Source organism: Odontesthes bonariensis, chromosome 1 (genome assembly GCF_027942865.1).
Source record: "Odontesthes bonariensis isolate fOdoBon6 chromosome 1, fOdoBon6.hap1, whole genome shotgun sequence".
NCBI lineage: Eukaryota > Metazoa > Chordata > Actinopteri > Atheriniformes > Atherinopsidae > Odontesthes > Odontesthes bonariensis.
The window spans coordinates 36,033,189-36,060,301 of record NC_134506.1 but is presented as its reverse complement, the minus strand read 5'-3'; the positions used below and the strand labels follow the sequence as shown (position 1 = coordinate 36,060,301).

General features: G+C 38.8%; 1 protein-coding gene across 1 annotated transcript; it reads right to left on the bottom strand.

Moving 5' to 3' along the window:
• Positions 1-1,496: 1,496 nt before the first annotated feature.
• Positions 1,497-27,080, bottom strand: LOC142380135 (neuronal acetylcholine receptor subunit alpha-7-like). The gene is made up of 10 exons (XM_075465704.1): positions 26,874-27,080; positions 20,141-20,280; positions 19,732-19,776; positions 15,122-15,231; positions 12,170-12,249; positions 10,158-10,325; positions 9,879-10,073; positions 4,824-4,910; positions 3,708-3,817; positions 1,497-2,849 (listed from the first exon to the last, which is right to left on the bottom strand). The coding sequence occupies exons 1-10, from the start codon at positions 26,926-26,928 to the stop codon at positions 2,307-2,309; spliced, it is 1,533 nt and encodes a 510-aa protein (XP_075321819.1). The 5' UTR covers positions 26,929-27,080; the 3' UTR covers positions 1,497-2,306.
• Between the last annotated feature and the right edge of the window lie 33 nt (positions 27,081-27,113).

Genomic DNA, 27,113 nt, shown 5'->3' with positions numbered 1-27,113 from the left:
CTTTGACATATTTATAGAATATTTAGAACATTTATAGAACGTGCGTATAGAGCGTACGCACACATTAAATTTCAGTTCATTTTGAGACCCCTAGGACCCCTAGGTGCTTTAGTTTTGAAGCAAAAATAAAAAGCAAATTAAAGCACAATAACCCGGTACTAGCGGCTGGCACTAGCTTAAGTTTACTTAAGAATTTTTGTAACACTAGTACCTTTACTTGTAATTGAGTAAAATTTAAGCAATGTAACAGTACTTTTCAGTACTCTTTCCACCTCTGCAACAATGTGACAACATTCGCCTCCCAACACTCCAGCAACTGGTCTGCTCTCTTCCCAGAAATGTACAGACTGTTTCAGGGATGCTGCACAATGGTAAAAATGGCCCTGCTCCAATTTCTTTGAGATGTGTTGCTGCCACTTTCATTAAATAGTAAATTTTTTCACTTTCAACACTTCATGATTTATATGTTCTATTACGAATAAGATATTGTTTATTTTTAGATGTATATTTCTTTACATTTTACACGTCTCAACTTTTTGAAACTGGGTTTGCACATAAGCGTCTGTAACTTGTAACCCCCAGTAGATGAGACACTATTTCAAGGAGGCTTTATTTAAAGGTTTTGACCCAAGAGATTAAAATGAAAACTTAAGCTTCTGGAGATTGGTATTAAATTTGGTTTCCACTGCTTTAAAGTTTTATATTTTTCATTTAATAGTTCCGCGGGGCTGCCTTCATTGTGAGTTTGTCTTTTTTTCCCACAGGCTGTTATAACAAAATGTTCTCAGATCTTTAACATATAAATGAAAGATTTCGTTCTCTTTTTTATTTATATATATATATATATATATATATATATATAAAAATGCCATTATCACTCTGAATATATAGATCTCCTGAATATCTTTAAACTTTGAGTCCAGACCCTTCAGAATGCAGTTTAAAAATGTTTTAAATTTTCAAACTTTTCTTTCATCTTTTTTGTGAAATATTTATTAGTTTAGTCTTTCCGCCTCTAATAGTCGTGTCAATTGTATTTTCTCAGAAGTTAAAAGGAAAAATGTCTCATTTGTTGAGATGTAAAACATCAGAACAATTGTTTAATATTGCAGTAAATTGTGTTTTGTGAGCTTTTCGTCTAAATATAAAATCTCAACCAGACCTTGGCCTGCGCCCCTCTGCTTTCTTTTGTTTAGCAAAGTTTCCTTCTTGTACTGACTTGATATTTTCTTTTACTTGCTCATTTATGTATCGATATCTTGGACGTCATTCTGAAATTTGTTGCACGTCTGATTTAACAGTTAATGCCATGATGTGTCTTGACATTTTTAAAGTTTTTGGTGCCGACAAAGCTGTCCTTGTTCAATCAGAGATATCCTTGTAAGTATGAAATAAGGTTTAGTCTAAAGAACTTCAAACTTTAAATGTCACATCTATCATTTTTACATTTGTTGCTTCAAATGGATAACAGGAATAAAGCAGAAATAAAATACATTTTTAGGAATAACATTCTCATTTTTCACTCTTGTAGGTAATTTCCTTCACATTTATCCATAGGAGTTGCAGGGCAGTTTGTGGCTTGTGCTGACTTACAGTGAAAGAGCCTGTTCTCTGTCTGCAAGTTGTCTGTTTCAATTTTATCGCCCATGGAAATGGACAAAAGGTTGGATGTTGTCATTTATGGTTGAAATGGAAAAATGTGGGTGCAGCTTCTGAGCAGCTGTAATAAAACGCAAAGCACATTTCAATGTAGCGCCCCATTTTCAAAAAGAAACGATACATTTTATCTGTTAAACATCACAACAGCAAAACGAAACAGGTTGAATTTACTGACATAAACATGGACTATTTTGATTATCACAAAATGTTATAATAAAAGTAAGTCAGACCAAGTCAGAATGTTATTAAATTGAGAAGTTTGGTTATGCTTATCATAATACTTAACAACAATTTGTGTTTATAGAAAGTTATATTACAACATCCCTTATTTGTTTTACATATACGAGTATTCATATGATACATTTCAATACAGGATACTGCAGCTGCTACATGTTTAGATACATTTTGTGAGTTTTCTGTGAGGACACACACATTGTAGCTAACAATAATACACTACACAACAAACCGCAGTTGTATTCTTTGCAGGTTAGCAAGTTACACTGCTGAAACAATGCGTCATTAGATTTAGTTTCATAATCAAACTGTACAAAAGGATGAAATTTACACATGGTTTCTCTATGAGAAGAGAGGTTGGTTTAACCTTTAATTTTCACTGACACGTTGCCCTTTACTTCTTGATCGTAACTTCAAGTGAAAAAGTCTTTGGAAATGGCTTCTACAAAATTGGGTGCTGACATGAGGATCCCGATAGTGCAGAGGATAGTGAAGACCGAGAAAGCCATGAGACAAAGCCTGTCGATAACGGACGCAGCAAATTTCCACTCGTTGCACAGGCTCTCATCCTCATCTTGGTCACGAAAGCGTTTGGCAATGTATTGCACCTCATCGAGGATCTTGGCGAGCTCTAGTTCCATGTGTATCGCTGAGGAGCTCTGACTTGGAGGCAGCAGCAACTCATCCTCACCTACTCGTCCAAGCAGCCGTCCACAAAGGACCCCGGAGTCAGGAGATGTGGCGGCAGTGGAGCTGTGAATGCTCTCCAGGCCCCGGACTCCAACGTAGAGCATGTTACCGTTGGTGGACTGGGAAGCTGAGGTGCTAGCGTTGAGCTCCATGGTTGTCAGGCTGCTCCGTCGAGTCTTGTTGTGACAGGCAGAACGCACTCGCTCCTCACCTGGGCGCTTCATGCGCAGGAACCAGGCGCACCAGTTCAGCAGGATAACACGGGTCTTTAGGGTGAAAGAATAATGAAGAAGTTAGATTTAACCCTAAGAGAACCAAGGCAACCGGACCCCTCTTCTTGGTACCTAAAGCCTCCGGTATCTCCCACCCAGAACTTAGAACAGCCTTGACTCACCTCTTTTTTTACAACCATTCACAACTTGGATTCAGCTGATTAGAACTGAGGAAAGCTTTCGGATGAGAGGTGAAACATCTTCAAGAATCAATAAGTGAAGTCCAGTCGCCTTTGTTCGAGCTCTTAGGACTACCATGACCTGGATTACAGAGAATCTACCCCAACATTTAACTTTTGAAAAATTAGTATGGAAGGAAAGTCTGATCTGCTTGGGTTACATGATTTTCTGCTTCAGAGAGTTGCTCAAATTGTCAGCCAACTGGAATAAAAAGCTTGATATACTGTGTCTAATTGGTCCTCAGGTGTTTATTGGATTGTGTGCAGTGACTCGTTGAAACCTTTAGTATAGACCTCAGATCACTACTCAACTCTATTTTTTTTGCAATTCATGGCATTTTATTTACTCTCTGTTTTTTTAATGCTTTTTATTGATTCCGATGTCACATTTCACACCTGATAGGGTTGACTGTGCTGCAGACCAAATTGCCTCTCAGGAACAAACAATAATAAACATGACCTTGAATTTTCTCATTGTGTTATCATATAAGGAGACCTCATTGTGCAGCAAATACTGGCTAGGTTTAGAAGCAAAATGCAGAAGCAAAGCATATTTCCACATTCAAACACAATGTCCTTCGCAGCTCTGGCTTGAGGCTAAAAGACAGATTACCAGAGGAATAATACCATGTAATTACTCAAAAGTAAAAGTGAAATATGAAACAACACTTACCCACTTTGGCATCTTGCCTCCATCAGGGTCATGGTGGTGATACTGCAGCACCAGCACAGTAGCAATTACTGAGAGGCCAACAATGACCATGGTAGTGGCAAAGTACTCAGCTGGGTAAAGATAATGAGAAGCAATTCAGAATGAACGCACAAAGTTTTGTCAGACAGTGAAGCATACAGAAGTAAAATGACTTCACAAAGATTTTTTTTACAAGAAAAAGGGCAAACGGAACAGAGAGAAATCACAGTGATGATAGTACCTCTGTAGTGTCTGAACAGAATCTAGAAAATCTTCAGAAAAAAATGCGAATGAACCAATTTAGTCAATTCAAAATATTTTTGATTGAACGTCCACAGTTCTTAAGCAACAACAAAAGGCTTTCATATAGTAAAAACTAGATCTAAATTTGATTCCCAAACAATGAAAACAAGTGAGCTCATCTATGTTTAATTTTCAGTGTTCACATGACCTGAAAAAACAAATCAATGGTTTTACTGCATAGTTTCAATTATCTTTTTCATAGAATTGAAGAGAAAATAGCTGTCTGAGAGTATCAGAAATGCTGCTATGAAACTTCAAAGCAATCATCCGTAATACATCTGTTGAGATTCCTGCAGGACTTTGTGGTAAGAAGACATTAAGACAGTGGAGCAGGTCGCCCCTCCCTCTCTGACATCACCCCCCTACCCCTCCTAAACACCTTTTCAGATATGAATGACTTATTTTAAGGTAATAAAAACATACTTATTTTTGCTCAAATACAGAAATATTCAGAGGCTGTCAAGTTTGCCAAATGTTGTAAATTTTTTGGACATTTTAATCAAACATTATGATTATAATAATTGGTTCATTGCACTGATTTCTGAAGATTTCTACATTCCAGGACTGTGTATGTGACGTTTTTGTTGTTGTTGTCATTCTACTACTGTAATTAAGACAGGATGACTGAGATATCTGAATAAAAAAGGGTTAATACTAAATGGCTGCTTAAACTTAGCTGCACTGTAACATTAGAGAACAAGTAAAGTGAAATGACAGCAGGAACTATCATCAGTGATTTTCTTCTGATAGTGTTTGACAAGCATAGCAACTACTTTTAACTTAATCCAGGCTTACCTATTAAAGGCACTGAGTCTGATGTGGCAGGCATAATCTCTGCTACTAGCAGCATGAAGACGGTAAGAGAGAGCAGGACTGTAATGCCTGGCAGGAAACAAAATCTCAGTTAGTGAAAAAGTATTAAAAATGCCCACATGTGAGAGGTTATCACGTCTCATAGGGTGTCTCGTTTCACACAAAGCAGACGTGATAACCTGTGTAATTAAAAACACACACAAAAAACACCACTGAACATTGTGATGACAGCTGCTATAGTTGGTTGTTACATCTTTAGACTGTGGAAGAGCATTTAAATTCCTCTTAGAGGACAAAGAAAGTTCTAAACAGCAGGGTAAGTCGACCCATCTCCTGTAACTTGGCAACCATGCACTTTCTTTGTCATGTGACCATGACATTTTGGAGTGATACGCACTCATTTTCTTTAAAAGCTCTTTTTGGCTCATGAAAATAAACTTTTAGAATACCAGGCTGCTACATCAAAGCCAATTTATCCAGGTGTCAATTTGTTATACTAAAATGTAACATGTTGGTGATTTACATTGTAAAAAAAAAGCAAAACAAGCAAATCCATCCATCTTCTATACCCGCTTCAGAGACACACAACCACACACACTCACTCCTAGGGTCACTTTAGAGTCACCAATTAACCTAATGTGCATGTTTTTGGAGGGTGGGAGGAAGTCAGAGTACCCAGAGAGAACCCGCGCATACACAGGGAGAACATGCAAACTCAACACAGAAAGGATGGGAATTGAACCTGGAACCATCTTGCTGTGAGGTGACAGTGCTAACCACCACACCACCGTGCAGCCAAAACAAGCAAATTATTAAGCTAAATATTAGCCTGAATTACTAAGGTAACTATTTTTAAAGTCTTAAGTCTTAAAAAGAAAAAAAGTCCCCCAAACAACAACTATGCAGCAAAGTGGGCTAAATCGATCCAGATTGAAGGCTGGAGTAACTTTAAGTAAGGAGCAACAATCCACATTTCACAGCTACACTGATTAACTTTATTTCGAACAGTCATGTGCACTGGTCTTCAAAAAACAGTCCCCTTTTGCATTGGATCATGTTAATGTTAATTTAGGAAGCAGCTTTTGATTTAGTAAGAGACTTACTCTTTTCACAGAGTTGTGACATTGAACTTCTGAAAAGGTGACTAACACACCCAGATGATGTGGTTGCAGCTGGATTTATCCCTGAATGTATACGCTCAACTAGACGTAAACCGACCCGTACATTCCAGACATGCTCTAAAGATGCAACTTTTTGCATTTCTTTGTAAAAGCAACAAGTTGGCCGCTCTCATTCACATATTTTTCTGTTTCTTTTGTCAGACAATTTCAGCAAATCGAAGACAATTGAATGCATCAGATGTTGTGATTGAAAATCTGTCCATTAAGATTATGTGTCAACTAGAATCGTGAAAAAGAATACGATTATGATCATTTCTCCCTCTGCTGTGTCGGCTGTAAATCAGAGGAGATTGAAGCTGTTTCCTGTGATAAAACTACTAAAATATTTGTATACAATCCAAACATTTACTTTAGTATTCTGGATCATGACTCATGGGAAATACACAACATTACAGCAGCAGATTGTTTGTAAGTGTTATGTTATTCATCAGATTGAAATGCAAGTTGTTAACTTATCATTATCATCTCTGCCTCACAGATGAAGCCACAGTTAGTTGTCAGTTCTGTTTCAACATGAAAATAAGTTCTCATGTGAAATTGTTTGGTCAGTTTTAGCAAACTTCACACTTAAGTCTTGAAATATGCTGCCATTCAAAAGGTTCTCTGTTGCAGTACATGACACTGTAATATATATAAAATGCTAAATATGTTGCACATGTTTGGATTTCACACATGAAAATTAAAAAATGGAATCAGAAAAAAAGAAAAATTATATTACAGATGAAAAAGAACATTTCATTTTTTGTTCAGTCTTTCATTTCATTTCATGCGATATATTTAGTTTCATCTCATATATCGCATATTAAAAATATGGAGTCTTATTCTTTTTAGGTTCAGTAACATTACTCTACCTGGTCTCTTGACATTTGGTGGCTTCTGGAGGTATCGGCCTCTGAAGCATTACAACAAATTCACATGTATAGCTGAGCAAGTGCAGGTCTCTGACAGAAGAATGCTTTATATCCCCCCGAGTGTAGAAGAGACCAAAGAGCAAAATATAGCCAAATTCTATAGTGATTCTTTAAATTGCTGTAAAATCTACAGAGAACAGAATAATTACGCATGGTTGATGCGTACACGACATCAATCAGCTTCTTTTTTAGTCAGTGATCACTATTTTCTGTACTGAAGAATTGTGTTGCTGCTCATTGCATTTAGCATGGCTGTGTAAAGATTTAAAAGATTTTGGTTTTTTTTTTGTTGCCGTCTTACAGTTGGGTATTTTAAGATCAGACCAACCGAACTATGACTCATAGTTCTGGGGCAGACTACTTTGGGTAGCTGCCATGGACCCTCTTTGGTTGAGAAGATAGGGACAAAGTAAATGACAGTTTGATGCAAGAGAGAAATTAGCGACATATTGGGCACACAGGAATCACTGTGAAATTGGTTTGAGTTGTTTTAAAATTCACTCTTCTGCTATCCCTGCTCTGAGTAATTGTTTGATCCTCCCTGATTCTCCAAACTGAGAGTGGTCTGACTGCTGTTAACTGCACGTAAGACACTTCACACAGACCTACTTGGCAAAAAAAAAGAAGATCTCTTTAAGTTTTACATGACCAGATTGAGCACGCAGTCGCATAAATAAGCAGTTTTAACATTTTCAGTACATTTATGCAAAATACAAAGGTTGTTCCAGCTGACCCATTTTGAATTTTAACCCAACTGTGAGAATACATGCTGCCATAAAAACTAATTTCTCAATGAGTGTTTTACCGTTCTATCATTAAAATGACAGAGAGCGGGCAGGTTGATGCATGGACTTCATGTGCAGTAGATTCGTGAACACGTGTCAGCACGCACACGCACACGAGTGAAGCACAAACCATAACTCATTACATATGCCTGATTTGTGCTGTGGCCTACATTATATAAAAACTTTCAAGTATAATCTGCATAACAGAATATCATTAACTTCACATGGGCAGTTCTCCTTTGAATTTCCTCTATCCATCAACGCACGATCAACGCGTCTGAGAGAGCGCACGTGTGCAAACACACACACGTAAGCTCACACATCTGGCTCTGCAGCACAGTTGATGAAAGAGTCCAGCTGCAGCACATTTGAGGAAAGCCCTAACTGCATAAATCAACACCTTCCTGTCCCCACAAACAGTTCACACACACATCCCGCTACCAAAACCCGCCCGCAGATAGTGTTTTCATAAAGCCTCAATAATTCATGCATCACACGTTGAAGTCGACTGTGACAACTGAGATGAGATTAAAGCGTTTTCCTTATCCTTTGACAATTAGAGAGACAGTGAGCATTGATTGTCTGCTCAGATCACAAGGCCACAGAGGAAGGGGTTGATAACAAACCAGTGTTTTTCATAGAATGGCTGATTACTCAGGAGACAAGTGGAATCGGATATTAAAACTAGACGGATAAAAACTGGAGGATAATAAAAGGGTTGGCTGTGTGTCAGAATCACTTGGGCGGTTAAGGGCTTCCTTTGATTAAACAGTCATTTTTAACAGCACACAACACAGATGTCACAGTCATATCAACCCCAGCAGGAGGCCTCTAGAAAGGCGTGAACCTTTTGATACAGAATCATAACATTTTGCAGCATGCAGGACATCAAGGCTTGTGTTATTTTTATGATCACTGTAACATAAAACTTGCGTTCTTGTTTCAAGAAAATCTGCAACTTTAACCGATGAGCAAAGTGAGCAACCAGAAATAAGCCATGACCGCATAATACGAAGAGTTTAGATAAACTGAACTAGATGTTTCCTGCCAAAGAAATGGTAGCACCGCAGGTCCAAAAGGTTCAGAATGACTCATTTTATAACTCTGATCATTCTGTGGGGCTGTTAAAATATATTTGGAGGAATGTTCTGAAACATCGTGCCGTAGAAACAAATTGACTTCAAATGTTTAGACAGCTCAAAAGTTCTGTGGTATATGGATGAGTGGACACAATGATCCTTCTACTGGACAAAACATAATCCATTTAATTTTGAAGTGACTTTTACACTGACATCCCAGTGTTTGACTGTAACTGCAGTTTTACATCCAGGTACCTTATTGATACCAAAACAGTTTTGCCCTGTACATTGAGCTCATGGCTAACATCAGCTTAATGGCAAAGCTAACACACCTGACAAACACGTAGGATAAATATAGTTGGAAAATAAATTTGTTCTGCAAACTGTGCACAAACCCAGGTTACTAAACGCTCAAAGAAAGGCGAGCGCACAGAAATATTACCCCTGAATTCCACCAGAATGTTCACATTCTCACACACTTTTCTAGCAACTACAAAGGACGTTGCTTCACATCTAGTCTGTTGTAACATATTTCCATGTTTCACCTACAATCTCTCAAATGAGAAAAAAGGATGCTGTTATTGTTCAAATGGCCCTCGACTTTGTTCATGTGTACTTTTCTTTTTTGTTTGTCAGAAAAAACTCTTAAAATCTAATCATACAATATCATACTTAGGCATTATACATCGTACTTATATTGTGTAATGTTCATAATCTATACATCTATATCTATTTTGGCCCATATTATCACATTTCTTCCAACAAATTGCAGTAGATGGACCTTTGCGATTTGTGTTGGAGTTGTATTGAATTTATTTTCATTTGGTTGAATTTTTTTAAAAATGCCCTCGCATTCTCTGTGGGCTGAAACTTTCAGTCATCGACGGTCAAAACACAAAAAAGTAAATGAGAGCCAATTAAATTCCAACTGGAAAAAAGCATCAGGGAATGATGATGGATGACATGTTCAATGTGTCAGCCTTATTCCCCAAAACATGAAGCATTTAGACTAAATTATCTTAAACCTTCTTCAATAAAGCACTCTACTGTATGTCAATGTGTGTGTTTCAGTTTTCCAAACCCAGTGAGATCTTTTCCCCAGAGTCAGCAGGCAGGAGGAAGACCAGCAGAGCCAGAGTGGAGATCAGGACACACGGGATGAGCAGATTGAGACCGTAGTAGAGTGTCCTTCTGCGCATCACCACAGTGAAAGTGATATCAGGGTAGGGCTCCTCACAGCATTCGTAAAGGCGCTCGTTTTTTCTTCCTGGAACCTCTGCAAGACAAAACACAATCTGTTCTGGTGAAATATATGCATATTTGGATCAGTCCAATCCACAGGACACCAGTCCTCTTTTACCGACGAGATCCCACTCTCCATTTGCGATGTAGCCGGTGATATCTGCCTCCAGCATCTTTAAGTCCAGAGACCAGCCTCCATATGTCCAGGAGCCAAACTTCAGGTCACATCTCTGGACATCAAAAGGGAACCAGCGCACGTCGATATGACAGGTGCTCTTAAAGATCCCTGTTGTAGTGAGAAACATTAAAAGATGAATGACAACAATATATCCCCCAACTTTAAAACCACTGACAGGTCAAGTGAAAAACATTGATCATCTCCTTGGGTCTTGGACGGGTGTTTTATGCTCCGATATAGAAGCTATTTGGCTAATCCAGATGCACAGGAAAATTGATAAATTACATGCCTGTGCCCAACAACTGAAGCGGAAGTATGAGAGGTTTTATTCTGAAGAAATACAGAGTCAGTGTTCCATCCATCCCACTGAGAGCAAAAAATCCAATATGACAATGGGATGAAAGTGGGGGGTATTTCTTCAGGAGAGGCAGCGCCAAACTAATTTCCATCCATATTCAAGAAAGATATGAGATGTAGGCAGTAAACAAGGTCTCTCCTCTCACCCACTGCTGTGAAAATGATGAAGATGAAGAGGAAATGAATGGAGATGGAGAGCAAACAAACAGAATGGCTCCTATTTACAGTAATGAAGCTCTGTGATAAAAACAAATGTCAAGAAATTCAAATGACTGGTCCATCGAGGTCACATCTGCATACATTTTACACATTTAATGCAGCTCATACGCTGCTATTTTGTGACAATATGGTATTTCATGAGAGTTAATTTGGAACAAGTAGAGAGGCAAATTGCTTGAAGCAAAGGCAATCAATCCAGTAGAACTTCAGTGATGGTGCTATTTATGTTGGTATTGATTAATATGCTATGGGAAAGGTGGCCAGAGCTTTTGCATGGTAAGGGATAAAAGGGGAAGAGGAGGCTGCCAGAGGGAGCAGGAATCACTAGCTGTGACAGAAAGGCTTTCTTATTCCTGGTGCATGCACGCATCTGTGTGTGTTGATGGTTTTACAGAAGTTGTCATGTATTTTATACGACTGCAGAGTCTGGACGAATTTTCAATGCGAGTGTATTAGTGATGGATATAGGTGTTGGGAAGATTTGATATTAATTTGATGTAACTGGGATGAGACCATCGTAAGACAAACAGGATTTACAGACAAAAAGAAATCGACTTTTCAAGGAAATACACTTGTTGGTTTACATCTCTTAAATTCATATTACCAAGCTAATGTGACTCAAGTCTGTTTTTTTTTCTTAGATGTGACTCATATCTGAATGTTCCAAGGCTGTGTATAATATAATTTACGATTTTCAAATCCAATTTTAAGTCACTTCAGTATGCAGTCCTACATCAGATATATGTCCAGTACATGGCCATGCAACACGAGAGAGGACTCGAAGATTTTTGCTTATGCACGTGCTCTGAGAACTACATCATCTTCAAAACGCACAGATGCAACCTCCCCTCCCAGATCATGTCCATGAAAACCACACACAGGATCAGTGACAAGGGGCAGCCCTGAGTCCAGCACACACTGTAAACAAGTTCGACTTTGTACCAAGAGTTATTGCTTTGGTTATACTGGGGCAGAATAGCCCACCAAAGTGATCTGGTTCCCTGTACTCCTGCAGCACCCCCTACAGAATCTCTTGGGGAACATGGTCATGAACCTTCTCCAAATCCACAAAACACACATAGACTGGATCGTCAAATTCCCGTGAACCCCTCAGTAACTCTGCAAGGGTGAAGATCTGGTCCACTGTCACCTGAGTTAAAACCATAGTGTGCCTCCTGAATCTGATGTTCAACAATCGGTTGGAGCCTCCTTTCCAAATTGATGGAAGAAAAAGACACTGCTGTAGTGCCTCTCTGTGTTTGTTTTTTGACATTTCAATAAAACTTCATGAAATTATTTCAATTTGAGTGTGAAGAGATTAAGGCAGCAATAACAGTTTTTCAAATGTAACAGAAAAATGGGATTCAAATTCTTACCTGGAGGTAAGTAGGAACAGGAGCCCGAAGGGTCGACCAAAATGTTGGTGTGGAACGTTGCATCGAACCTTTCATCTGCACTGAACACAACAATTAAATGTGTGTTTACTGCAGAGTTCTATCTAACCAGAGACATTTGTGAAGCAAACAAACAGGGAATGGAACGGATGTGGACGGAAAATACATATATTTCTCCAAGCAGTAATACTGCAGCAAAAGACACACAGGAACTCGCATCAGATGCAGCACTGATGATGGTTATTTAACAGTTACCCTCATTCTCCCATGCCACCTGCATTTCACTCCTTCTAAATGAATTCCCCTGAGATCGGGGCAGGGTGGAGCTCATGCTGAGAATAATAACTATTTCTTTCAGAATCTGAAATCAGGGATTTTCTCAGTAGGACAGTGACAAATGAAATACAAAACCCTTTCTCTCATTAGTGGATTGGAGAGTGGAGTGCCTTTAATGTGGTTTGTTCAGAACCTTTAAAGATTGATTAATGGTGATCTCCGTGGCACTTTCCATTAGGGACATATAATAAAAGAAATTTCTCCTATCTTTTCTATAGAAGTTGATTCATTTGTCTAAATGATGTATTACTCTAAAGAGAGGATCTAGACTGTGCAGCATAAATTTAAAGAGCAGAGCCCAGCTAACCTTGAAGTAATGTCCTTGTCTAAATAACAGCTAACCTAACAAGATAGGTAGCATAAAGGTGGAAAATGACTGAAAGCTGAAACTTTGTTGCAAAGCTGCAAAACATTCTCAACTGTAGCTATATAAAATTTAATGCCAAAAAAATAAAGCGAAGCAGTGCTATGTAGGCGGCCTGTGGAGTGAAGGAAAAGTCGCGCTGTCTGCATTTCTTTAACAGAAACAATCTAGTCACAGAACAGGTACACGCCCGATGGAAGAAAACTACGTCTGTTTGGAGGGGGTTACCTATCATTTTCAGTTTGAGTCTCAGCAACATATTCTAAATAAGTCTTGCACAAACACGCAGGTTGATGCTGTTCTGACCTCAAGAAGCAAGAGCAGGAGCCTGAACAGAGCCTGACATGAAGCTACCTCATTATATTTGTCTTATTCAGGCATTTTTCTTAGTTCTATTGGATTTATTTTATAGGATGTTGTTTGGAATAATGCTCATTCTAAAGTAGTTTCACAGAATGTGGAAAAACATCTATGTAGAATTTTAATTGTTTTGAGGAAATTAACAGCTCGCGCTCTGACTCTGGAGGCCGGAAAAGACAACAGAAAAAACGAGTAAATACGTCTGTACTGTAGCCAAATATATATACTCACTATATGTGTATATGTGAGAATTTATTCTCCCCACAGCTGATGTTTATTTTCACACTTCATGCAAACTTTCAGCTCTACAATTCTTATATATAGTCAATGTGCACTGACAGCTATTCCAAGACTTAAATATATTGTATTTGAAGATGTTCTTTATCAACAATAATTTAATCAAATTCAGTTAGATAAAAAAAATTCAAATAGAAGGACAAATGACTCATAAAGGGGACTGCCTCAAACATGAGGTTAAATTGTTCAGGAAAACATTTAGCCAGATAAGGCAAAATGTAACCAGTTACCAACAGATAGCGTGCTCGGAGAAGCTGGACACATTTAAGCTTTGTACCATATCATAAAGACATATGGGGTCTCACACTGTGGTATTGATCTTATATCTATATATGTCAGCTTGGCTCTAGAAAGCCTTGAAACTTCTTTGTTCTTTGTCTTGCATCTTTGGCATGCAGGCTGTATGACCCTGTGCACAGTATTAAAGAATAGTCTCCACTGAAGACGATAGTCTCCAGCTGCGTTGATTCCAGCCTCCTTGTTACTTTGCCTCTTGGTACTGCAGCTCCCCGGAGAAACCCTCGGAACACCAACATTAGACACAGACTTTTCCTCTCTGGGTTGTGCTCATTTGCTCATTCAGGAACATGTGACAAACCTTTCCATCATCTTTATAAGAGCAACAATCAAACTGTTGGAGATAGTTTTTGGTGAATTTTTGCAACATATTACCACACATCGCACCTTTAAGGGGAAGTATTGTTGCCGTGTGTGCCATCATTTTGCTACAACTACAAGGTGTATAGAAGATATTTTTGGATGTTGCAGTGGTGGAGTAATGACGTACAACCACATCTTTTACAAAAAGGTTGTTACAATCAGCTTCGTGCAGGAACATTTTCTCTGTTTGTCCTGAGCTTCTTGTATTTTGCATCTATTGATTGAGTTGTGCACGTCATAAGTCAGATTCATAATAACACAAAAATGACAAATCTTTGTTTATACTAAATAATGCCACCTGCTCTTGCCACCCATTCTATTTAACTGTTGAAGAGGGCATTCATTAAAAGAATTCAAAGGTTTAAGTCAGAAAGGAGAAGTTGAAAATGTTTCTAAAATGGTCCTTAAGAAGACAGGAATTTGGAGGCCAAAAACAAAATGTCATGCAAAGAGGCCCTTAAAAATGGAGGGTTCTCAAGTTGAAACTTTTATCATCCTCATTTATATTCTTGTTCAATTTAGTAGTCATTCAAATCTGAGTTCATTCACAAGTCACTGAGCGCTGAAGTCAATCGAGTTTTCATCTCTATTAACATTTTGTTCATACCAGAGAGAATGTTAGAAATTCTCTTGAATCTCTTGTACATGCCACTTGAGACTGAATATCACAGTGGTATGAATCTTGCACAGGCTGCAAACACGCGGTGGAAAAACACAGGCTTTCTTTTTGTTTCACAAAAGTCTAGTCTGTGCTGTTTAAAGTGTCACAGTGAGTAACGACGGAGCAGCTTCGATTCATCTCTGCAGCACAAAAATCCAAAAAGAGATCCTCCCCCTGAAATCCCTCCAAATTATCATGCAGAGTCTAATTCCAGTTCCAGAGAAACAACCAGCAGATCTGTCCTTTCAACGCCTACCTGTTATAGAGCAGAATGTCTGGCTTCCAAATTAGATTGTCGGGAAATCTCACGTTGGTCACACCCGGATAGTCCGATGAGTTCCATTGGAGGTAATGATCATTCCAGTTCTGTGAGTAATAAAATCATAATGTACTTGTCATGTTTCACATACAAACTTCTTTAACATTCCCTGTTTTGGGCTCCACTTTTATAAGCCAGGGACTTAGGACACCTTGTGACGTTGCAGTGACAATTACTATAGCAGGGGAAAATGCACGTCTCTGACAGCAGCTGCAGTTAAATCCATGCAGTCACAAGCTACAAGAATTTAGTTTAATCACTGAACTGAGTGTGAGCAGCATGTGAGGATGAAATTATATTTGTCATCATGTAGGATACTGAGCTTTTTAAAATTTGGAATAATGGCTTAAGAGAAAAAAGTTCAAGGACTTTTCCTTTTTCAACTTAGTGAAGTCAGTCACAGTTAAGATTGGGTTTGGCTTGGAAAATACATGGTTAGGTTTAGGATATTCATAAAATGTCATAAGGGTGAGGGGTGATAAAAACACCACTCAATTAGGCCTTTAAAGTTCACATTGTGTTGCCTGAATGCTTTTCAGAACAACAGGCAATGAAAAACTTTACCATGTCACCATTTCTGTTCCTATATTGTGGCTGCTGAATGTGGAAAAACATTTTTCTCAAATGTTTTCTTGGGAGATTGGGCTGAATTTTTCTTTTCTTTTAGAAAAACCTAATGATCGATGTGACAGCGATCCATTTGGCCAATGGTGAGATTTTCAGTTTGGACTAAAGTGGAGGATGAATCCTTTGGCATTTCCATCCATAAAGGCCATGATGCAGCTGGTGACAGCTACAACAAACAGTCATGTTGCCTAAAACTCTGCAAGTGATTGCAAATTAAAAGGAGTCATGCCTTAGTTATAAAGGAAAGAAGGAAATAAAATGTGAAGGCACAAAAACATGACAAGAAGAGCAGCATTTTGTCAAAAACACTGTTTGACTGTCTTTCCCTCCACACTAGGATTTAGTGATTTAAATCAAAGCTAATAAAAGAATAAGATGACTTTTTTCACAGCTGCTGTCGCTATGCTCCAACAGTAAAACATGAGACAGACTGTCTGTGGAAAACAGACACTGCCATATAGGTAATTTGTTCACACCCCTCAACATAGCTTATAAGGCCACCTGTAAAGTACTACCCCTGAGAGATGAGATCAAGACCAACAACAAGAAAAGACTTAACACTTCCTGGTTGGGTTTAAACAACATAATTCCTTCACTAGGGTTATAAAAAAAACAATCACGATTATTGATAAAATACGTTATGTTCACATTGCAACCATCGCTTTCATGGAACGCAATTTTGGTGGTTTCCCTGGTTACACACGGTTACAGACATAATCTTTAGGTGGTAACATTACTTGGTTAGGGTTAGTAATCCACATTACTAGCGCAGGAATAGAAAGCAATCCTGGTTAGGGCTAAATACAGCACAACCATCACCATGTCAGACGCCACTTTTACAATTTAAATGCAGTTGCTTTCATGATCACTAGAAGTTGCTTCTTTCCTTTTTTTTTTGCATCAACTGTTCAAATCTGCCTGCATGGATGGTACAGTCCCAGGCCTGTTCTGGTATACAGATTGTGTGTGTTTGCTGAGTGCTGATTTGCTGGCTTAAGTGCCATTCCCTGTCCATGAATGGTTGAATAGTGTTGACTCCTTTCCCCTTTGTATCTCGCACCACTGAATGGACTGTTCTTTGGGCTGCTCCATCAATCCCGGTGGCACCTCAGCTCTGTTCTGTGCTATTTACTTTTGGTGCAGCTGTGATTTGTTGTGAGCAGCTTGCCAGTGGGCGGTGTTTGTCTCTGTGTTATTCAAATGGCCGTGACTATATTGCATGAAATAGTCCATAATGATGATAGGACCAGGGGTGTTAATTCTTCTACTTATGTTAAAGTGGGTTGCTTAGTTTTTGATTTGCTATTTGGTTTTAGTAGAAATAAATTTTTACTGGTTAGTAGCCATTCTGTTTTGCTGATTTCTTTGGTTTAACACCCGCAGGCTTTAGATTTCAGTTGCAGTTTTTCCTTCGTTATTGTGCACTTAATATTTTTTCTCACTAAACAATAAATGACTTTACTGTATGCCTACACCATCTGGTTTAATGCTACTTCCCCTGGTTGAGCAGGGTCGTAACAAGCGCCAAATGGGGACATTTTAGAGAGGAGGATAGTCTGGTTTCTCGAGTTACTCCTACTTTGCAAGTGATTTCCACTAATTCACAGAGCGCGAGTGAAAATCTCCGGTATGAAAGTTGTTCTAACAAAGTCAGTTATTGACACTTTCACAGTTACTTGGTTACTTCACAAGGGATCAAGTTCTGTTTTAAGAACGACTCATGTAAGTTGAATATATATGTCGTCTCTGGAAAAACTACACAGATTAACAGCAGATGTGTGGAGGACTCTGGCTGATTTATAGCTCAATATAGAAAAATGGCACAGCTGGTTGAAATGGCTAAAACATGATATCTCGATTAAGAGGCTTTTCAAGAGGATTTTTCGAATCAGCCCTGTAATTCACTTTTAATTAAGTCTAAGCATCGTGCTCAAACAATGGCTCTCAGCAGCAGGGAGAGCGGTAGAATCACCTGTGCAGGACACATGGTAATTTCCGAATAAAGAGCTCACAGAAACTCGATCTCAAATTCTAATATTTCCATCCGTTTTTAGGCATTACCGAATCTGAACCACAACACAATAGTTTCTCATTGTAGTCAAACAAGCATTCATTTTCTGTTCATGCAGAACAGAACAGTTCTTTGTTTAATTGTATTGCTGATATCAAGCAGTGGTCGGCCCAAAATTTTCTTCATTTAAATGATGACAAAACTGAATGTATTGTGTTTGGGGATACTGTGACGGCCGGCTTTGGCACCTTGTCTTCAAAGCTTAGTTCAACCGTCAGAAATCTTGGAGTGACCTTTGACAGTCATTTGAGGTTGGACAAACAAATTACCAATGTTGTCAGGACTAGTTTTTTCCAGGTGCGTCTCCTGGCCAAAGTTAAAATGTTTTTAAGTCGTCATGACCTTGAAAAAGCCATCCATGCCCTAATAAGTTCAAGGTTAGACTATTACAATGCACTTTATGTTGGCGTGTCCCAGTCTTCTCTCAGTCGCCTTCAGCTGGTGCAGAACGCTGCTGCCCGTCTTTTAACCAACACCAACAGACGTGTGCACATTACTCCTGTTCTTAACTCCCTCCATTGGCTTCCTGTCCTTTATAGAATTGATTTTAAACTTTTAATGTTTGTTTTTAAAGCTCTTAACAGCCTTGCCCCATCATATTTATCTGAGCTTTTAACAGTCCGCAATCCTGGTAGAGCTCTGAGGTCAACAAATCAATTTTTGCTGGAAGTGCCCAGGTCAGAATACAAACCCTGGGGTGACCGAGCCTTTTCTGTCGCTGCCCCCAGGCTCTGGAATAAGCTCCCCGTCTAGCTGCGTCTTATTTCTGACCTGTGCCTCTTCAGATCTAGGCTAAAAACCTACTTATTTAGGATGATGACACTTTTATCTTATTTTATTCGATTTAGTTGTATTGTATTGCTTTCACTGTTCTTTTATTGATTTTATTAGTTTTTACTTATTCTTCTCTTTATTTATTACCTGCTGTAAAGCACTTTGGTACACCGTAAGGATTGTCTGTAAAGGGCTGTATAAATAAACTACATTTACATTTACATTTACATGCAAACATTTTCACTCAGGAGAAAGACTCATCTTGTGATGTTGCGGAACGATCTTCAGTATTTCACTGTGGCTTTCAACAAAGAGTGCTTCCTTGGGACATTAAAACTTATTTTCTCGGATTCCACATCGAGCCAATGAGTGTTGGACAAGTGCAAACAGATGGTGGACCTTGTGGGTGCCTGTGCGTTTATGTGTGTGTGTGTGTGTGTGTGAGACTGCTGCTGTGGTTCCACGGCGTGATTTAAAACAGGCCAAACAGCCTTGGTAGAGCTTGCTGACGACGCAGCAGCAGGGAGCAAGTGTCACAAAATGAACAAGCTGTAATAAAGCATCCATGTGCATACACTTCATCTCACTGCATGGAGGAGAAAAGGGTATGTTGCTTATGAGGGAGATGAAAAGGCAAAAGGCTGGTGTCACTACTAGATGTGAATTACACAATTAAGCATGGGCATTCTGTTGTTAAATTTATTCCGATGTGCAAACAGACACACTGTTTTCTCTGTTATAACTGCTTTAAATGGAACTGTAAAAACAATTATTTGTTGAAATGCAATTTAATGGATGCCAGTATCTGTAAAACCCTTAAAGAAGAAGAATTAAATAATTTGTTAGCATTATATGAAACATCCAGCAAATAATCCCACAAAACTAAGCAGAGTGCAGCCTTTCACTCACCCCGTTTTTACTCAGATACTCAGCAATTTGTGACCACAAACAGGACAAAAATATGAAGAAAAACGGTGGATTTACTCTTACAATGTATGTGTGTGACTGAAACCATTAAGTTATGCAACTTATCTTTTCTGAGACTTTACATAAATTATAGAAGAAACTGTCTTACCAGCTGTAGCCAGATGTTGGTTGTTAAAACCTGGTTCTTCTCATCCTATAAGGAAAAAAAAATTAATACAATTATTCAGGTTTAATTTTGTTACAGTAGTCTCTTCTCTCAAGGCTGTGGTAATAGAAAAAGCAGAAGCAATTACTTGTAGATACTTTCAGTTTATTCTCCTACTGACTGGTTATAAAAGCTTAGGCTGTTAGACAAAGAAAAACCACATATGAATGATCAAACTGCATTTATGTTCACAAAGATGAACAATTCAAATCAAATCAAATACGCTGGTATTCACTTTAATTCCATAATGGAATAAGCCAATATCCTTTTCCATTCTAACTAAATCCAGCTGTTACATGAGAAGCCAGTGATAGAGTTTCTCAGAGTTCAAGGTAACTGATTATTTACGCACCACGTCCATGATCTGCATGAGGCTGAGCCCAAAGTGAACAGTGAGACTCTGAGAGTCATTGTAAACTGGTCTCTCCAGTGGGTTGTAGGATGACATCAGGTCGTTGTAAAGTCTTCGCTGGTTTGGCCCTTGATGCGAGACTACAGAAGATAGACATTCAATTATATCATTTAATTTTCAGTATCTCTGAGTGCGTTTAGATGCGCACAAACATCCTGTCTATGACTGAATTATTGGAGTGTCCTGGTTCTGTGTCCCTCAAATCATTTTATTCTGCTTTAAAAAGCTTGGATAAGGTCTCATTCTGGTTTTAGAAAGGTGTTACCACCAAAATAAACCAGGGTATTGGGGCATGAAAAGACCTTTTCTGAACGGTCATGCAGGTAAAGATATGAGTGGCTTTAAGTGTACACACATGGTCAGAAATCTGGATACTTAATCAACATGTACACAGGAATATGACAGACAGGATTTCTAATGGCTAATGTGAACTTCATAGTAAAAATGTGATCAAAACCGGGATACTAACATGTATATAAAAACAGTGAGGGTCAGACTTCAACAGCTGCATGAGCAGCATGAAATAAATTACGCAAATCTTCTCTTTGTGTCATCCAAGTTTCTTTGTGTGAAAGTACAGAGTAAATGCACAAGCTTACATGAGCATGAACTAAACATGAACAGATATTAACAAAAGTATAGCTCAAACTTCATCAACAGCAAAGAGAAAAGAGGAGGCAGTCGCAGGATGGAACCCTTTAATACCGGAAATGAAACTTCTCAGTTTTTAACTGTGTGGTATTTACACAGCAGGAATGAGGTTTCTTGGACAGAAACTGCCACAATCCGCCACAAATGTGGAAATATACAAAAGACTCCTTAAATGTATTCTGTGATGGACTGGCAATGTGTTTGGGGTGTGCCCTGCATCTCGCCCAATGACATCTATTATAGGCTCCAGCCCCCCTTCGACTCTGAATTGGATTAAGCAGGTAAAAAAAAAATGGATATCTGGATAACTGTATTGATAAATACTAATAATAAATATCATTACAATAAAAAGAAAAAAAAATCTTGCAATGACAAAATATAGACTGTGAAATATGGTCGTATTTCTGCTAAATGTAATAATCATATTTTGTACTAATACCCGTATTAATTCAATTCTAAATTTAGTTAATTGACTTAATCATATATTACTGATTATCTTATCTATTTTTCTTTTAAACATATATTTATTTTTCCAAAAGCTGCCCTGAAGCAGAAAAAGAAACAGACGTCAGCACATTTACAGAAAAAGTGTCTTTCCGACTCTCTCGGAGTCAATGACCAACAACACTTCATGGTAGACATCTCATCAGAGGGGAATGCTTATATTCTGAATGCTTGTCGCTGGTGACAAAGATTTGAAGCAAATTTGACTAATCTTTATCAATTAAGATAGCTTTTTTTCCATGTATGAACATACAGTGTATTAAACTCACAAAACTAATAGCATTTTAGAGCCTGGATAACAGATAATTTAGACATTTACAATAAGTCCACAGACTACTTTAAACTGATTTTGTCAGGTTGTGGGTGTGGAGGGAGGACACGGATGCGGACTTTTCAAAAGAACAAGGTAAATTTATTAAACAAAAACAAAGTACCAACATAAAACGCGGCTGAGCCGGAAAAAACGTAGCTGTGGACAAAAACAAAACAAAGAACTTAACACGGCATGGATAAATACTTAGCTTGAAAGAACGACGTGGAACATGGTAGCATGGCATGGGTTACTAACTTGACTTTCAACAAAGATCCGGCAAAACTGAAAGGGGAGGCAGGAAACTAAATAGGGAGTGAGAGTGATTGGGGAGTGAGTGCAGCTGAGGGAAAAAACACAGGTGAAGTGAGTGAAACTAAAATGGCAAAAACTAAACATGGAGTGACACAAACATAACCTAAAACATGAAACTAAAAACGTGAGTCCATGGGTGTGACAGATTTTATGGCTGTTCTTCAGTTAGTGAAAAGAGCAACTATATTATTATCATGCTGCAATGATATATATGCTGCAAATTAATATTATTAAACACAGAATCTCCAGATCTACCTGTGCTTTAATGATGTGGCAGTCATATTGATCGGATAATTTATTATTAATCGATGCATTCATACAGTCTGCCTTCTTTTTTTTTTAGTTCTATTATTTTAAGTCAGTTTTTTTTTCCTGCTTTGACTGCAGCAGCTGTGCTTGTTTTCAATCAACTAGAAATATACAATTGTGATTGGTAATTTGATTCCAGCTATAGTTTTTATAGATTTACACGCACATATGCAGGGTCAGAAAACATGGGCTGGTTTACCAATTAATAATAAGCATTGGATTACAGCTTAGGCTCTGTTTACATTAATTCATTTCACCATTTCTTCGTGTCGGCGTCTTGCAAACTATTTACATTTACACTGTAACGGGGATCGGCTGATTCGCTAGTCACATGACTAATCAGCCATCACATCACATGATCGCCCTTGCATCTGGAGCATGAGCAACTGCTTCATATTAACAGATTTATCAGGGCTGCTCTGGACATTCGAAAGTTCTCGCGCCATTCTTCGGCGACAACAACTTGGTCCACGAAATTGTCCCACCATGCGCTGCTTCTTCCCGGTCTAACCCAAAAGCGGCGCTCCATGTACGGCTTGCGTTGCTGCAGTGGCTGGGTTCTCATTATAAAAGCCGATTAGCTAGAGCTCAGCACTGCGGATCCTCGTTTCTCCCCGTTTACAACTGCTAAAATCAGCATCGTATGCGAATGCTTACGTGGGCTCCGGCGTCTGCGATAGAAACGATATAGAAACAGATTAGTATAAATGGCACTAATCATACGTGAGCGATTTGTATAAATAGTATAAATGATCTCCATTGCTGAGGTCAATAAATCAGATTACCATAAGATCACAGTACAGGCCCCTGTTTTAAGGTGGTTTACAGCTTAATTCCAAATATGTTTTGGGCATAGTGTCAAATGTAAATAAAAGCAGAGAGCAATTATTTGCAAAAATGCAAACATTGTAAAATGAGAAGACTTTCATATTGCATCATCTACAGTACATCATCAAAAAAATTCAGAAAATCAGGAGAAATCTCTGTGTGCAAGGACACAGCTGAAAATCAGTACTGGATGCCTGTGATCCTCAGGCAGCATTAAAAACGGACCTGATTCTGTCCTGGAAATCTCAGGAACGCTTCCAGAAATCATAGTCTGTGAACACGGTTCATCGTGCCATCCACAAATGCAGGTAAAAGCTCTATAATGGAAAGAAGAAGCCAGAAGTGATCATGATCCAAAACTAGCGCTGTCTTCTTCTGGGCCAAAGCTCATTTGAAACTGACAGAGGCCAAAATGGAAAACTGTTTTGTGGCCAGACGAATCAAAACTTCTTTTTGGAAATAATGGACACTGTGTCCTCTGGACCAAAAAGGAGAAGGACCATCCAGCTCGTCATTAGCACTCATTTGAAAAGTCTGCATATCTGATGGTATGAGGGTGCATAAAGGCCTGTGGAACTGGTAACTTGCACATCTGGAGAGGCTCCATCAATGCTGACAAGTATATACAGGTTTTAGAGCAACATATGATCCCACCTGGACGCCTTTTTCAGGTCTTGCATTTTTCAGCAAGACAAAGCTGAACCACATACTGCAGCTATTACAACAGCATGGCTCTGTAGTCGAAGAGTCCGGGTGCTGGACTGACCTGCCTGGAATCAAATCTTTCACCAGTTGAAAACATTTGTAGCATCATGAAATGCAAAATATGGCAAAGAAGACCTATTACTGTTGAGGAGCTAGAATCTCATATCAGACTATGAGACAATTCCTCTCCCAAAGATCAAGCACCTGAAACACTTTTCTGAAACACACTGCCGTCAAATTCAAGATGTGCTATGTTTCCATCATTACCCTTATCTGCCAAATCAGAGGCCAACTTCATTTCAGTTTTGTGTTCTGTGGCGTCTCATGGCATTTTTTTCAACATTGGGAACCATAAAATGTAAAAAAAAACTTTTTTAAATGTCAAAACATGTTATCAAATATTTCAGTTGAACCAAACACTATTACATCTTTTTGTTGTAGGTTAGTATGAACCCACGAATGGATCCAAACAGGTTAACGATTAGGTCGTCCAGATCTGCTGCAGGGATCGTTTTTACTCCCACACTCCACCAAATAGAACCGGAGTTTTTTTTTTTTTTTTTAAATCTAGCCTGTTTATGAACTACTTATTTCTTGTTGAGGTAAATTCTACTATAATTGCAAAATGTTTAGAAACTGGCCTTTTTCTTTGGCCACTCTCATTCTTCTATCTGGTTTCACCTGATGATGTCAATCGTTACCAGATTGTGATCATTTCACACTAAACATAAAATACAGCTGGGCCTGTACGTATGTGCCATAAAACAATAGTTACCATTTGTCAGGAGCATATATCATTTAGGAATGTTAAGCTCGACAGTAGAGGAGACAATGACAATCTAACGGTGACACGAGAGAAAACACTGGGGATCACAAAAGGCAGTAGTAGTTATTTGTGTCTGGACTGGAGAGACAGTCTGAGAAAACCTTTACTAAATTAAACAGAAATTTAAGCTCAGGAAAGAGACTAGACTTGCAGGCAGAACCCACCAGTACCCCTATTGCTTTCTGGGGGAGTCTCTGATGCTGCTGATCCTCCTGCAGTTCACAGTCTGCTCTATAAGCTCTTAATTCAAAATGAACTATTTCATGTCATATATCCAGATTGCAGCCATAACATCAATCTCAAATCAGACCTGATCCTCATTGTAACACTCTTTCTTCCTCTCTTGAGTTATGGAGTGTTTTTGGCAGCATTCATTCACTTCACTAATGCCCAAAGCAAACCCACCTATGAGAAGCACATTATCCTGATGATTTGGCAGAGACCATGCTGTCTGCAGGCATCTCCTCGCCTCTCTGTTCTCTACTGCATTCAGTTCTTTCACGAGAAAAGATTAGCTGAAAGCCCGTCTTTGTCCGTAACCGAATCCTCTGTGGATGTCCTCCATCCTGATCCCGCCATAATCAAATTTCACCATGAGGATCAGCATAATGACATTAATGTACGTTATTGTCCGAAAATGTCTCAGAGCCATAAAAGAAAGCAGCAAAATTTTTCAACCCCTTGATCAAATTCAACAGCGTTAGTAGTCAGCGAGATGAACAAGGGCTTTAATTACCCCTCAACATGTGCTCAGACATTTATATGTGAAGGTATGTGCACACACTCACAAGATTTCTCTCCACCTGCCTCTACGCTTCACTCTGAGGGAAGCGCATTAACGAGTGCCGGTAAAGTGCAGACTGAAGAGTCTCAGTGAGTGATTACCAATAAATTAACGAATTGCCTCGATCAAACTATTCAAATTCAGAGCTGATTTTAGTAAAACCAATGAAAACGTCTCAAACATCTCGAGAACTAATCATCATTTCAAGATTGGAGCTGAAGATTTCTTGGAATTTAAATAGGTTGACCTGTGTCCTTTTAGACAAAAACAGTATATGGTCTCCACAGATGTTGCGACATAGTGTGAAAGGCACAAGGGCAACAGTCCTGCTCTGGATATTACATAGAAACTGTTGTTCAGTCATGCGACAAAGGTCTTTGCAGGAAGAATGTTTTCAAGCTGAGATTCAGTCTGTTTGCATCAATCTTTATGTCAGCCAGAATATACTGCGCCGCCAAGGAAATGCTGTGCTTACAGTCTGGATTTCTCATTAGTATACTTGTCTGCAAGTCTCCACTTAAATCAACCTCACAGAGTATCGGTAGAAGTTGCAAGAAGTTCAATGCTGACAGACGAATCGCTCACGTATGACACAATTTGATGTCTTCACATGACAGAACATGAAATCGTGATTGTGGAATTATTGTCAACTGCAAGTTGGATCTCATGCTTGTGTGCAAAAGTCTAAATCCACCCCTCATTTCTTCACATTTTGCTCTCAAGGAGACAAACTTTATTGAGATCTTTTAAAGTGGCATTCAGCAATAGTTTTCCAGGCTTTTTGAAGGTGTTTCAAATATTTTGCCTATGACTTAATTTCAGTCCAGTTGTTCAGACCTGAGCATCTTCAGAGGAATGTGTTTTCTTTTGTTGTTATTTAAGAACAATTGAAGCCTTTAAAAAAATCCTATGTCTTTATTTCCCATTTTTCAAGCAATATGTCAAGAAATGAAGGGTGGCTCAAGACTTTTGCACAGTACTGCATTTCCACATATAGAACAACATATATATTATGTTTGCATGGTTACGTCAACAGCAAATGCAAGTATAGTCATTCACATTTAGCCTTTGGCATCCTTGCAAATAGAGTTTTATAGATTTTACTATACTACGCATTAACAGGGGAGAGTCTATTGGATCAAAAAAGGCGTGAAAAACATGTTAAGACATTCAAATAACTCATTGTTTCTTTTATTCCACATTAACAAGTAAAGCAGGGTGATTAAAATATTCTTAAAGACTGACACTACCAATGATTCGTGTTCGGCACAACAGGTATGTTTCCAATTAGGAGAGCTTGCAAATCAATCCAGCAGGATTTCATACACATGAAACGCATAAACTTGAGCAGAGGGTGATCCCTTGACTCCTAATAAAAATCCTCCCCATCAGCCTGTCTTCCTCTGAGAGTTAATTAGCGACTGAAGCCCAGACTGCCTACCTTCCACTGTGCAGGCGGCAACTGCAACAAACAGCAGAGAATTCAGCAAGTCCATTTTGAACCGAGTGAGAAGTGCGAGAGGAGCGGTCCCACTGATAATCACCAGCTCTGGTGCGGTGCAGGAGAGATGATCAGGATGGCGGGGAGGTACCGGCGGGGGCAGCGGAGTTAAATAACCCCTCCTCCTAATGAACAGCAGACGCTTGACAGGACATGGATGAGGGTTGCTGTATCCAAACT